Source organism: Brassica napus, unplaced genomic scaffold, assembly GCF_020379485.1.
Source record: "Brassica napus cultivar Da-Ae unplaced genomic scaffold, Da-Ae ScsIHWf_2634;HRSCAF=3386, whole genome shotgun sequence".
Taxonomy (NCBI): Eukaryota; Viridiplantae; Streptophyta; class Magnoliopsida; order Brassicales; family Brassicaceae; genus Brassica; species Brassica napus.
The window spans coordinates 98,393-110,122 of NW_026015934.1; the positions used below are offsets into that span (position 1 = coordinate 98,393).

At 36.1% G+C, this 11,730-nt stretch overlaps 2 protein-coding genes across 2 annotated transcripts; both read left to right on the forward strand.

Annotated features, from left to right (window-relative positions):
* Window positions 1-318: 318 nt before the first annotated feature.
* Window positions 319-2,861, forward strand: LOC125601721 (bidirectional sugar transporter SWEET5-like). Its single transcript, XM_048773784.1, has 6 exons — window positions 319-873; window positions 971-1,007; window positions 1,137-1,353; window positions 1,648-1,809; window positions 1,899-2,018; window positions 2,119-2,861. Exons 1-6 carry the CDS (start codon window positions 831-833, stop codon window positions 2,260-2,262), a joined length of 723 nt encoding a protein of 240 aa, XP_048629741.1. The 5' UTR covers window positions 319-830; the 3' UTR covers window positions 2,263-2,861.
* A 5,911-nt stretch (window positions 2,862-8,772) lies between these two features.
* Window positions 8,773-11,727, forward strand: LOC125601720 (bidirectional sugar transporter SWEET5-like). Its single transcript, XM_048773783.1, has 6 exons — window positions 8,773-9,135; window positions 9,230-9,266; window positions 9,361-9,577; window positions 9,863-10,024; window positions 10,105-10,224; window positions 10,324-11,727. The coding sequence occupies exons 1-6, from the start codon at window positions 9,093-9,095 to the stop codon at window positions 10,465-10,467; spliced, it is 723 nt and encodes a 240-aa protein (XP_048629740.1). The 5' UTR covers window positions 8,773-9,092; the 3' UTR covers window positions 10,468-11,727.
* The last annotated feature ends 3 nt before the right edge of the window (window positions 11,728-11,730 follow it).

Genomic DNA, 11,730 nt, shown 5'->3' on the forward strand with positions numbered 1-11,730 from the left:
TGGAAAGTTGAGAAAGCATATTTTATTTTTGTTGACTGAAAAGAGTATATATATATATATATAAATGAAAAAGTTTTTAAGATATTTTTTTTAAGTTTTTGTCACAAAAATAATTTTAAAGAGGAAATAACCAAAAAAAAATATTTAAAAGTTAAAAATACATTTATATCCTATGGTTAACTAATCTAGACTTAGAGTTTAGAGTTAAGCGGTAGAGTTTTGAGTATAAAGTTTCAAATTTTTAAAAAGTAAAAAATAAATATTAAAATTTTGAAAATTAAAAGAAATTATTTTGGTCATTTTCTTTCTATTTTTGTGACAAAATTTTAAAAGACCTATACGAGATAATGGTCTTACATATATATATGCTTGGAATTAAATACTATCTTTATTGACAATATGTATTTATGCTTGAGAAAAAAAGAATGAGAGTAATAAGAAGTTGCGAATGTGAACGATGAGCCGGATGTTTCTCAGGCATGGGGTACGAGCGCAGTCAACGGCTTTCCTTGTTCATATACTAAACACGTGTTACGCATTTGTCAGTCTACCCAGCTTCTACTGACTCACAAACTTTGCTATTAAACTCCAAATTTTACTGTTGTTGATAAAACGTAAACCAAAAATAATCCAAATACTAGGAAAAAGCAAAAAAAGAAGTTGTTTCATAAATCAAACCTAACCTATCACATACCAGAAACAAGAGTGACAAGATTCTAAAGAAATATATTTATATATATATAAAGAAGAAAGAAGAATCGAATTAATTAATCTAATATTATTTGAGAAAGTTTATAAACTGACAAGAATTCGTCGAGGTACATAGCAACATGACGGACATCAAAACTGCTCGGACGATCGTCGGAGCCATCGGTAAGTCCTCAAAATTTAACCAAACATACAAATTATGTCCATCAACAAAACAAAACGTTGCTAATCAATGAATTCTTTTTTTTTTGGTTATGTTAAGGAAACGTGATCGCCTTCGGCTTGTACTCCGCTCCAATGTAAGATACATAATATATTATATGTTCTGTTGTTGTCAAATGATGTTAAATTAAATTACAGTTACAAAAAAAAATGATGTTAAATTAATGCATACGATATAATGTATGTATATTTGTTCAATTATGCAGACCGACGATGGTGAAGATATGTAAGATGAAATCGGTGGCAGAGTTTAAGCCAGATCCATATATAGCTACAGTTATAAACTGCATGATGTGGGCCTTTTACGGACTTCCTTTTGTTACACCTGATAATATCCTCGTCATCACCAATAATGGAGTTGGTCTTGCCATGGAACTCGTGTATGTCATCATCTTCTTCACCTTTGCTACCTCGCCTGTCCGCGTAAGTATCTAAACCCCCAATATGAATATACATGCACAATAATACATTTCTTCTTTTTTGTAACCATGGCCGAATCTGAGATATATGAGGCTATAAATATTCTTAGGTTAATCTTAATAAAATTTTTTTCATAATTTGAAGGTCATACATATATAAAAGTTTTTAAAAATTTTGAGTCAAATCGAATGATTCACCCGGCTGTATCCAGAATCGATTTTAATTGTAGCTATGAAAAATCTCTAGAAATATGGTTTCTGAAATGCGTATTTGATGAAACTTTATTTTAAATAACAGAAAAAGATCACAATAGCTATCGTGATTGAGGTGCTATTCATGGCTGTGGTGGTCTTCTGCACATTGTATTTTTTGCATACAACAAAACAGAGATCTATGCTAGTTGGGATCTTATGCATTATTTTCAATGTTATCATGTATGCGGCTCCTTTAACCGCCATGGTATGCTATTCTTCTTTCTCATTTCTATATCATTGTTTTTTTTTTCTTGTTGTCTTGTGAACTAATGTGTTTCATTAAATGTGGAACAGGCACAAGTGATAAAGACAAAGAGCGTGAAGTACATGCCGTTCTCCCTGTCTTTAGCCAACTTCATGAACGGAGCCATTTGGATCGTTTATTCATGTCTTAAATTTGACCTCTATATTTTGGTAAACTTCCATTTTCACCTCTTTAATGTTCAACCCAATCGATATATCGTTTAGTATTTACTAAAAAGCGGTGATATGTTGATTTGTTTCATCAAAACAGATCCCAAATGTTCTTGGATGCCTATCAGGAATAATACAATTAATATTATACGCAATTTACTACAAAACAACTAACTGGAAAGACGATGATGAAGATAACGAAAATAGCAATTCAAATGCTGAAATCGAGCATTCCCAAGCTTGATAATTGCAGCTACGGATTGCATTTTCCCATTTTTTTCTTCTGTTTTACAAGAAGTACCATCATCGAGTGGTGAGACCAGGTTAGTATCAGAAGAAATGCCAACGAAAATACAAAAAAAAAATGAAGAAGAGGAACCCTTGAAGTTAAACGTTAATTCTTGAGTACGAAGAAAGAAAGGGGTTTCATTTTCTTTTTGGTTGAAAATTGAAATGATTATAACTTTGACAAGTTGAATCTTTTGTAATTTTTGTTACATTATTAGATTATCTTATAACGTAGTTTTTTGAAAAAAAACTTGTCCATTATGGTTTTATGTTTAAGATCAGAGTAATAAATACAAATTTTATCAAAAAAAAAAAACAGATTAATAAATAAACAGAGGTCCTCTTGTTTTAGGTTTGTTTTGGTTTTGTCCGGTTAAGGATCCTTGAACCTGAAATCAAAAATCATATTTGCTCACCAGGTCTAGCTAGTATTTTAGGAGCCAGTGACCGAAACTGCTGGCTCTGGCCTTCTACTACACAGAGAGCTTATCTGGCTGCTAAAAATTATCGCTTCAATCTTGTTTAAACTGATTCAAGAACGACTTTTGAGATCGTTTATTCCAAACAAAAAGAATGCTTGTAAGATGAAAAAAGAAAGAGTTGTGACGATGGATTTTGAAAGATTCATATATGGTAATGACATAAAAAAAAAAGAGAAAAAAAAAGAGAGAAAATAAATAGGAGTGGGTGGATTGCTTTGTGCTTAAAACATAGAGCAAGAGGCAAAAACAATAACTCTTCTCGGATTTTAGGAGCTCTTCCTCCAGGATGGAAGTTTTTTGCTAACTCAGATGGTCAATCTACGGCTAGGATCATTGTTGTTTGGCACCCTAGTGTCTTGGTGACGATATATCAGGCAACACCTCAAATGGTTACCTGCAGAGTGTTTATTTTGTCGCAAAACCTCTCCCTCACGGTCAGCTTCGTTTATGGATTTAATCAAGTGGAAGAAAGGCAGCAACTGTGGGATGAGTTGGCATCTATCAATACAACTACACCAGCATCGAGATTTCCGTGGGCTGTATTAGGTGATTTCAATCAGATACTGAGATCAGACCAAAACTCTCAACACCTAAATGGCGAAGTTGATACAGATGGAATGGATGATTTTAACTTGGCTTTGCAGGAAGCTGAGTTGTTTGAGGCACAATCTAACGGCCTTACTTACTCTTGGTGGAATAATCAAGAGGCAAACCCAGTTTCTAAGAAGATTGATCACGCTTTGTTTAACCATCACTGGGCTCACTCCTTTCCAGACTCTTTCTGCGAATTCCTTGAGCCGGAACAATCAGATCACGCCCCGTGTTTGGTGAAAATGCCGTCTCAGACCAGACGTGCTCCTAAACCATTCAAGTTTTTCCACCATACCATAGACCATCCGGACTTCCTTGATACGGTAAAGGATGCGTGGAGCTTTGATACTATCCAAGGGTCCTTGCAGTTCAAGCTTGCTAGATCTCTAAAGCTCCTGAAACCGGCTCTTAGGAGATTAAACACTAGACACTACAGTGGCATTTCAATGCGAGTGAAAGAGCAGGCTTCTCAGGTTGCACTTGCTCAGCGGCAGCTACTATCATCGCCTGATATGGAAACTGCGAGATTGGAACATGAGGAAAGAGGCAAGCTGCAAGTGCTAGTCAAAGCAGAGGAAAAATTCTACCGCCAGAAGTCCAGGGTTCAGTGGCATCACCTTGGAGACAGAGACACCTCCTTCTACCATAAATCAGTAATTGAGAGAGCCAGCAAAAACCACATTCACTATCTCCGGGACGCTGACGATCGTATGATTAATACGGCTGATGGTATTAAGGATCACGCTGCTGAGTACTTTAAAGATATACTTGGAACCGCAGAGTTACAGCAGTCACCTGCAACACTGGATCATCTCCGAGATTTGATGCCCTTTAGATGCTCTGATGCTCAAAAACTCGAGCTAACAAAGGATGTTACCAGCGAGGAGATCACCAAGACAGTCTTTGCTATGCCTCTTAGTAAGAGTCCGGGACCGGATGGCTACTCTGCTGAGTTCCTCAGGTCATCTTGGTCGGTAATGGGAAGTGATTTTGTGGCTGCGGTTCAGGAATTTTTCAGGAATGGGAGGCTTCTTAAGGACCTAAACAACACTGCCATTGTCCTAATTCCCAAGACAGATCAGGCTTGCAAGCTAGGTGAATTCAGACCCATTAGTTGCTGCAACATTGCTTACAAGATCATAGCAAAGATTATTGCTAATCGATTGAAGCCACTCCTTCAAGACTGCATTAGTCCTAATCAGTCTGTGTTCCTCAAAGGTCGAAGCTTAGGAGAAAATGTCCTGTTATCATCTGAGCTGATCAGGAACTATGAAAAAGCTTCTTGTGCAAAGAGCTCGATGCTTAAAGTTGATCTTCGGAAAGCATTCGACACTATCTGTTGGGATTTCTTATTAAAATTATTGGAGGCACAATACTTCCCGCCTGTGTTTAGGGAATGGGTCAAAGAATGTATCACTTCCCCGAGGTTCTCAATGTCAATCAATGGAGAGCTGGCTGGTTTCTTTAAAGGAGAAAAAGGTCTTAGACAAGGGGACTGCATCTCTCCTTACCTGTTTATTATGGCAATGGAAGCTTTGTCCAAAATCCTTGAAAAATCTGCTGTAGAGGGCCGGATTAAGATGCACCCGAAGTGTGAGGACCCCTTAGTTACCCATCTGTTGTTCGCTGACGATCTGCTGGTCTTTTCTGATGGGTCTGCTGATTCCCTGGCTGCAATATCCTCGGTTATGGCGGAGTTTAAAACAATCTCAGGTTTGGAGATGAACCCTGCAAAATCAGAAATCTTCTTTGGTGGGTACAATGACACTGATGCAGCTGCCTTAAGTAATGTTGCTAGGTTCAAGCAAGGCATCTTCCCAACACGTTACCTTGGACTCCCTCTGAAGCCTGGCAGGCTTAATCTCGGTACCTTGCAGCCGCTCCTAGACAAAATCACTGGTAAGATGCACTCATGGACAGTGAAGTATCTCTCCTTTGCTGGCAAGATCCGGCTTGTGGCTTCAGTAATATATGGAATGGTAAACTTCTGGAGCGCTGTTTTTGTCTTGCCAAAAGCGTTCTATGCAAAGGTTGATTCATTATGCGCAGCTTTCCTATGGAAGAATGACACGACATCTGCACGAGGATCCCGAGTTGCGTGGTCAGATATTTGTACTCCAAAATCTGAGGGAGGCCTGGGTCTTAGGCATTTGGAAGAGTTCGAGACTGTATTTCGTCTCAAGCGGGTATGGGCATATTTTTCTGAACCGGGATCTCTTTGGACGAGATGGTTGAAAAACCACATCTTCCACCGTAATGGCTTTTGGCAGATGACAGAATCTGCTCGCGTTTCTGCCACTATTAAAAGTATGTTGCAGCTCAGGCCAATGTTATCTGATTTAATGAGATGCATCGTTGGAAATGGGGAAGTGGCAAGCTTCTGGTTCGACTACTGGACGCAGTTGGGACCATTGTTCTGCGTCGCAGGTGAAACTGGTCCAAGGAACTTGCAGATCAGGCAGAGTGCGTTTGTAAGGGATGCAGCAAATAATGGCTCATGGATTTTACCTGCTGCTAGGTCTGAGGCGATGCAAGCTATTCAAATAGCCATTACAGCAATTGACCCTCCGACAACCGTAAAAGGTCCCGATAGGTTTCTGTGGCGCAAGTCTGCAGACTCATTTGGTCCATCTTTCTCCTCCAAGGTCACTTGGCAATTCCTGCGAATGCCTTCTCCTACTGTGTTCTGGCACAAGGTAATATGGTTCAAGGAAAATATTCCTAGAAATACTTTCATGGCTTGGATGGCTCTACTGCGTCGGCTTCCCACTAAGGATAGACTTCGCATATGGGGTATGAATGTGGCAGGTGAGTGTGTGTTGTGCTCCTCTGCGTTGGAAACACACCACCATTTGTTTTTTGAGTGCAGCTACTCCTCTTCTCTCTGGTTGGGGTTTGCCTCGCAGATCTTGCCGAATTCACCATTGGATCTTCACGCTGCAGCTGCTTGGATAGTCTCCTCTTCCAATCGCATTAGCCGTAAGGAAGTAACCCTTCTTAAGCTCATTTTCCAGTCGATCATCTACCTTATTTGGAAAGAGAGGAATGCTCGAATCTTCACTTCTGTGTCAACTAGCTCAAGACAAACCCATCTGGCTGTGGACAGGCTTCTCCGTGACCGGCTGTTATCATTTCCAGCTACTCCTTCAGACGGCCCATCGCTCCTACTTCTTTATTTCACCTCCTACCGACCACCTTGAGGTGTTCTACTATTGTTGGCTCTTGTGTTTTCTTTTTGAGTTGTGTTGTTGTTGTTTTCTTTCTGTGTAATAAGTTGTTTCAACATTGTGAAAAACTGAAAATGGTATAATATTAACATTTTACCAAAAAAAAAAAACAATGCTTTTAATCTTTTACTTTTTCTTTTGTTGATAAAATTGGGAATTTATACCAAAAGGAACAGTTTTGTTTACATTAGCCTGGCAAAACTATAAGCCTATAATAGTTTCATGAGGTCCAAAAAAAAGTGGAAAAGGCCAACATGAAACTAGGTAAGAAAGATCAGAAGTCGGATTACTCAAAAGCAAACCAGAGATCCAAAAGATCCATGAACATGTTACCTTATAAATTACCGTGAAACCTCTATAAATTAATAATGTTGCGACTTTAAAATTTTATTAATTTATTAAGATATTAATTTACAAAAGTTTTATTATTTAGATTTCTTATTTTAAGATATATTTATTCTAAAATAAGAAAAATATTTGATTTTAGTGTATATGTTAATTATTATTTTTGAAATTTGATATTTATATTAATTTTATTATATTATTTGGTGTATATAATATATATTGCATAGAACTTAAATGAGGTTTTAGATATAATAGTACTAGATCTCATCAAAAATGTACTAAGTGTTAAGAAAATATAAAAATAATTTCATTGTGAATATAAAACAAATAATATAATAATAGGTTCTTACTTATATAAAATATGTGTATATATAAATTATTAATTTATAATTTTAATGAGATCATATATTTACTTAGAATTTTCTTTAAAAAATATTATCTTATCATTTTATCGATTTGTGTTAAATTTTGTAACAATTCAAGTTGGAACCGACAATGTTTATTAATTTATAACGATTATTAATTTATTGAGGTTCTACCGTATGTTTTTATACCTCTGTTAATAATTCGTCACGTTATTCAGGTCAAAGTTGATGCATACCCTAGTGGTCATTGTTGGAGATAACAATGTCCCAAAGCCTCGAATAATCCTCCACTGTTTCTTTGGATCTCCCAATGTGAAATCTTGATAAGATTCTTCAAAGGTTTGTGACGCTCTAATCTTGCAAAACACTTTGTATTGATTCTCAACGGGATCATAACCAAAGAACTCGTCCATAAAGCTTGCGAGTATCTCTAATTTGATCTTTGGTAATACAAGGGGTTGTCTCGTTGAAGTGTTGTGTATTAAAAACTGACTTGATCTTGTTAAACGACAGATTAATCCGCGGATATATTGATACATAATATTGCAATATTCTATCCCACGGACTAATGCGTGACCCGGTGACCGTCTTGTTCCGCAGATACTGATTCTTTGTTTGTGCTTAGAGGGTAACTAGACAAAGAGATTACCGAAGATTCAAGCGTCCAGCGTCCAACGGTCGAAGATGACAAGTAGGCGTGTAGCCAAAGACCAAGTATATGATCGAGTTCGTGATAAGAGATGACCATTGCTTTGATACACAATGGAACTTCACAATTCACAAATGACATCACCGGGAGTCTCGAGAGTATCTCCTAGGTTAGATCAAAAGGGATGTGGATACTATATTTCTTTTCTATGGTTGAGATCTGGCTGTGATGTTGTAGTTTTGGAGATAGTGAGCTCTTCTTCTGTTGGCTCTTCATGGTGTCAGGTTTGTCATCTGTGGATCTTAAACGAGGAGAATACAATATATATATATGAAATGAAAACAAAACGTATTACCACTAGGTTTATGACTTTCCTTTTTTTACATTTTTTTGTTGAACTAAATGACTTTTCCTTTTTTCTTTGTTATAATTCTGTTGGGAGATTACGTAAAGGAAAAACAAGAGTTTGGAAGCAGCATAGTTTTATGATCGACTATAGGTTTTGAAAATCCAATCCACATAAAAGGAAAATCATCGAACCAACCAACAATGAGATTTTCGAGTGTACTATTATCTTTTCAAATTTTAAATAATTTATAAATATAAAAAGAGACAAAAGGCTTGGAATGAAATTTTAGCTTTAACTGTAAATCATGCTGTTAATATGATTGGAAAGTTGAGAAAGGATATTTTGTTTTTGTTGACCGAAAAGAGTATATATATGAATGTGAACGAAGAGCCGGATGTTTCTCATGCATGAGGTATGAGCGGAGTCAACGGTTTTCCTGGTTCATATATTAAACACGTGTTACGCATTTTGTTAGTCTACCCAGATTCTACTGATTCACGAACTTTGCTATTAAACTCCAAAAATTTTCTGTTGTTGATAAAACGTAAACCAAAAATAATCCAAATACTAGGAAAAGGCAAAAAAGGAGTTGTTTCATCAATCAAACCTAACCTATCAAATATCAGAAACAAGAATGACAAGACTCTAAAGAAATATATTTACATAAAGAAGAAAGAAAAATCAAATTAGTAAATTTAATATTCTTTTTCTATAGATTTCGATAAGATCTTTGAGAAAATTTATAAAAAGACAAGAATTTGGCGAGATACATAGCAACATGACGGACACCAACACTGCCCGGACGATCGTCGGAATCATCGGTAAGTCCTCAAAATTTAACCAAACATACAAATTATGTCAATCAATAAAACAAAAACGTTGCTAATCAATGAATTCATTGTTGGCTATGTTAAGGAAACGTGATCGCCTTCGGCTTGTTTTCTGCTCCAATGTAAGATAAATTAACATTTTATATGTTCTGTTTTTGTCAAAAGATGTTAAATTAATGCACGCAATAATGTATGTATATATGTTCAATTATGCAGACCAACGATGGTGAAGATATGTAAGATGAAATCGGTATCAGAGTTTAAGCCAGATCCATACGTAGCTACAGTTTTAAACTGCATGATGTGGACCTTTTACGGACTTCCTTTTGTCCAACCTGATAGTCTCCTCGTCATCACCATTAATGGGGCTGGTCTTGTCATGGAACTCGTGTATGTCGTCATCTTCTTCATCTTTGCTACCTCGCCTGTCCGCGTAAGTATCTAAACCCCCAATATGAACATGCATGCACAATAATACATTTTTTTGTAACCTTGGCCGAAACTGAGATATATGCGGCTATATATATTTTTAGGTAATCTTAATAAATTTTTTTGATAATTTGAAGGTCAACATATATAAAAGTTTTTAAAAATTTGGAGTCAAATCGAATGATTCATTCGGCTATGTCCAGGAGCGATTTTAATTGTAGCTATGAAAAATCTCTAGAAAGATGGTTTCTGAATCCGTATTTGATGAAATTTTATTTTTATATAACAGAAAAGGATCACAATAGCTATGGTGATTGAGGTGATATTCATGGCTGTGGTGGTCTTCTGCACATTGTATTTTTTGCATACAACAAAACAGAGATCTATGCTTGTTGGGATCTTATGCATTATTTTCAATATTATCATGTATGCTTCTCCTTTAACCGTCATGGTATGCTATTCTTCTTTCTCTATCGTTGTTTTTATTTCTTGATTTCTTGTGAACTAATGTGTTTCATTAATGTGGAACAGGCACTTGTAATAAAGACAAAGAGCGTGAAGTACATGCCGTTCTTCTTGTCATTAGCCAACTTCATGAATGGAGCTATTTGGATTGTTTATGCATGTCTAAAATTTGACCTCTATATTTTGGTAAGCTTCCATTTTCACCTTTTTGATGTTCAACTCAGTCGATATATCTTTTTTATTTACTAAAAAGCGGTGATGTGTTGATTTTTTTCATGAAAACAGATCCCAAATGCTCTTGGATGCCTATCAGGAACAATACAATTTATATTATACGCACTTTACTATAAAACAACTAACTGGAGCGACGATGATGAAGATAAAGAAAAGAGCAATTTGAATGCTGAAATCGAGCTTTCCCAAGCTTGATAATTTCAGCTACGGATTGAACTTTTCCATTTTTCTTCTGTTTTACAAGAAGCTTCATCGTTAGGTTTAGTAAGACCAGCTTCATCGTTAGGTTTAGTATCGGAAGAAATGCCACCGAAAATACAAAAATAATGAAGAAGAGGAACCACCCTTGAAGTTAAAAGTTTCTTGAGTACGAAGAAAGAAAGGGGTTTCATTTTTTTTTTGTTGAAATTTGAAATGATTATAACTTTGACGAAGTTGTGAATCTTATGTAATTTTGTTACATTATTAGATTATTTTATAACACTTTTGGAGAAAAAAACTCGTCGATTACGGTTTGATGTTTAAGATCAGAGTAACAGAGGTTCTCTTGTCTTAGGTTTTGTTGTGGTTCTGGCCGGTTAAGGATCCTTGAACCTGAAATCAAATAGTGTATTTACTCACCAAGTCTAGTATATTAGGAGCCTGTGACCGAAACTGCTGGCTCTTGCCTTACACAAGAGAGCTTATCAGGCTGCTAAATCATCGCTTCCATCTGGTTTAAACTGATTCAAGAACAACTTTAATTTTGCAACCGATTATTCCCAACAAAAAGAAATGCTTGTAAGATGAAAAAAAGAAAGAGTTGTGACGATGGATTTTGAAAATTCATATGGTAATGACATAAATTAAAAAACAAAAGAGAAAAAATAAGCAGGAGTGGGTGGATCGCTTTGTGCTTTAAACAAAGAGCAAAAGGCAAAACAATGCTTTTAATATTTTACTTTTTTGTTACTTTAAAGAGAGAAGACATTTGATTCAAATGGGAATGCTCAAAAAACTACAAAATATTTGACAAGACTGAAAACAAAAATAATTGATAGAGATCAATGACGCTCTACTTTAATGAAATACCCTTTTATGCTATTACATGTATTGACTAAAAATTCGTGATTAGTAAGAAAATCTAACAGAACTGAAAAATGCATATCGCATGCGTGTATTTTATTTAGTAAGCTGGTATATTACTTTAGCAATATGGAATCTTTATGGATAGTAAAAAGAGCAAATAAAATCAGCTAACACATCTTATGATTGCGTCATAAGTAACATCTGAGTGCACACTGATTATCCATTGTGACACGCGGTGAATCACTATTGGTTAACAATATCTAGGTGCAGCAGGTGCACTAGTAGAAGCGTCACAGTGGATCACTGAGGCGTTTAATTCTCCACGAAGAAATAAGAAAGTGGGTCCCGCTCACCTTTCCTCTTTTTCCATTGCCGCGAAAATAAATTAGA

Bases quoted from the DNA above. Each gene is read 5' to 3' on its own strand.
- LOC125601721 (XM_048773784.1), top strand. From the start codon at position 831: ATGACGGACATCAAAACTGCTCGGACGATCGTCGGAGCCATCG. The intron at 874-970 runs GTAAGTCCTCAA...GGTTATGTTAAG, and splicing joins GACGATCGTCGGAGCCATCG to GAAACGTGATCGCCTTCGGC. The intron at 2,019-2,118 runs GTAAACTTCCAT...TCATCAAAACAG, and splicing joins AATTTGACCTCTATATTTTG to ATCCCAAATGTTCTTGGATG.
- LOC125601720 (XM_048773783.1), top strand. From the start codon at position 9,093: ATGACGGACACCAACACTGCCCGGACGATCGTCGGAATCATCG. The intron at 9,136-9,229 runs GTAAGTCCTCAA...GGCTATGTTAAG, and splicing joins GACGATCGTCGGAATCATCG to GAAACGTGATCGCCTTCGGC. The intron at 9,267-9,360 runs GTAAGATAAATT...TCAATTATGCAG, and splicing joins GGCTTGTTTTCTGCTCCAAT to ACCAACGATGGTGAAGATAT.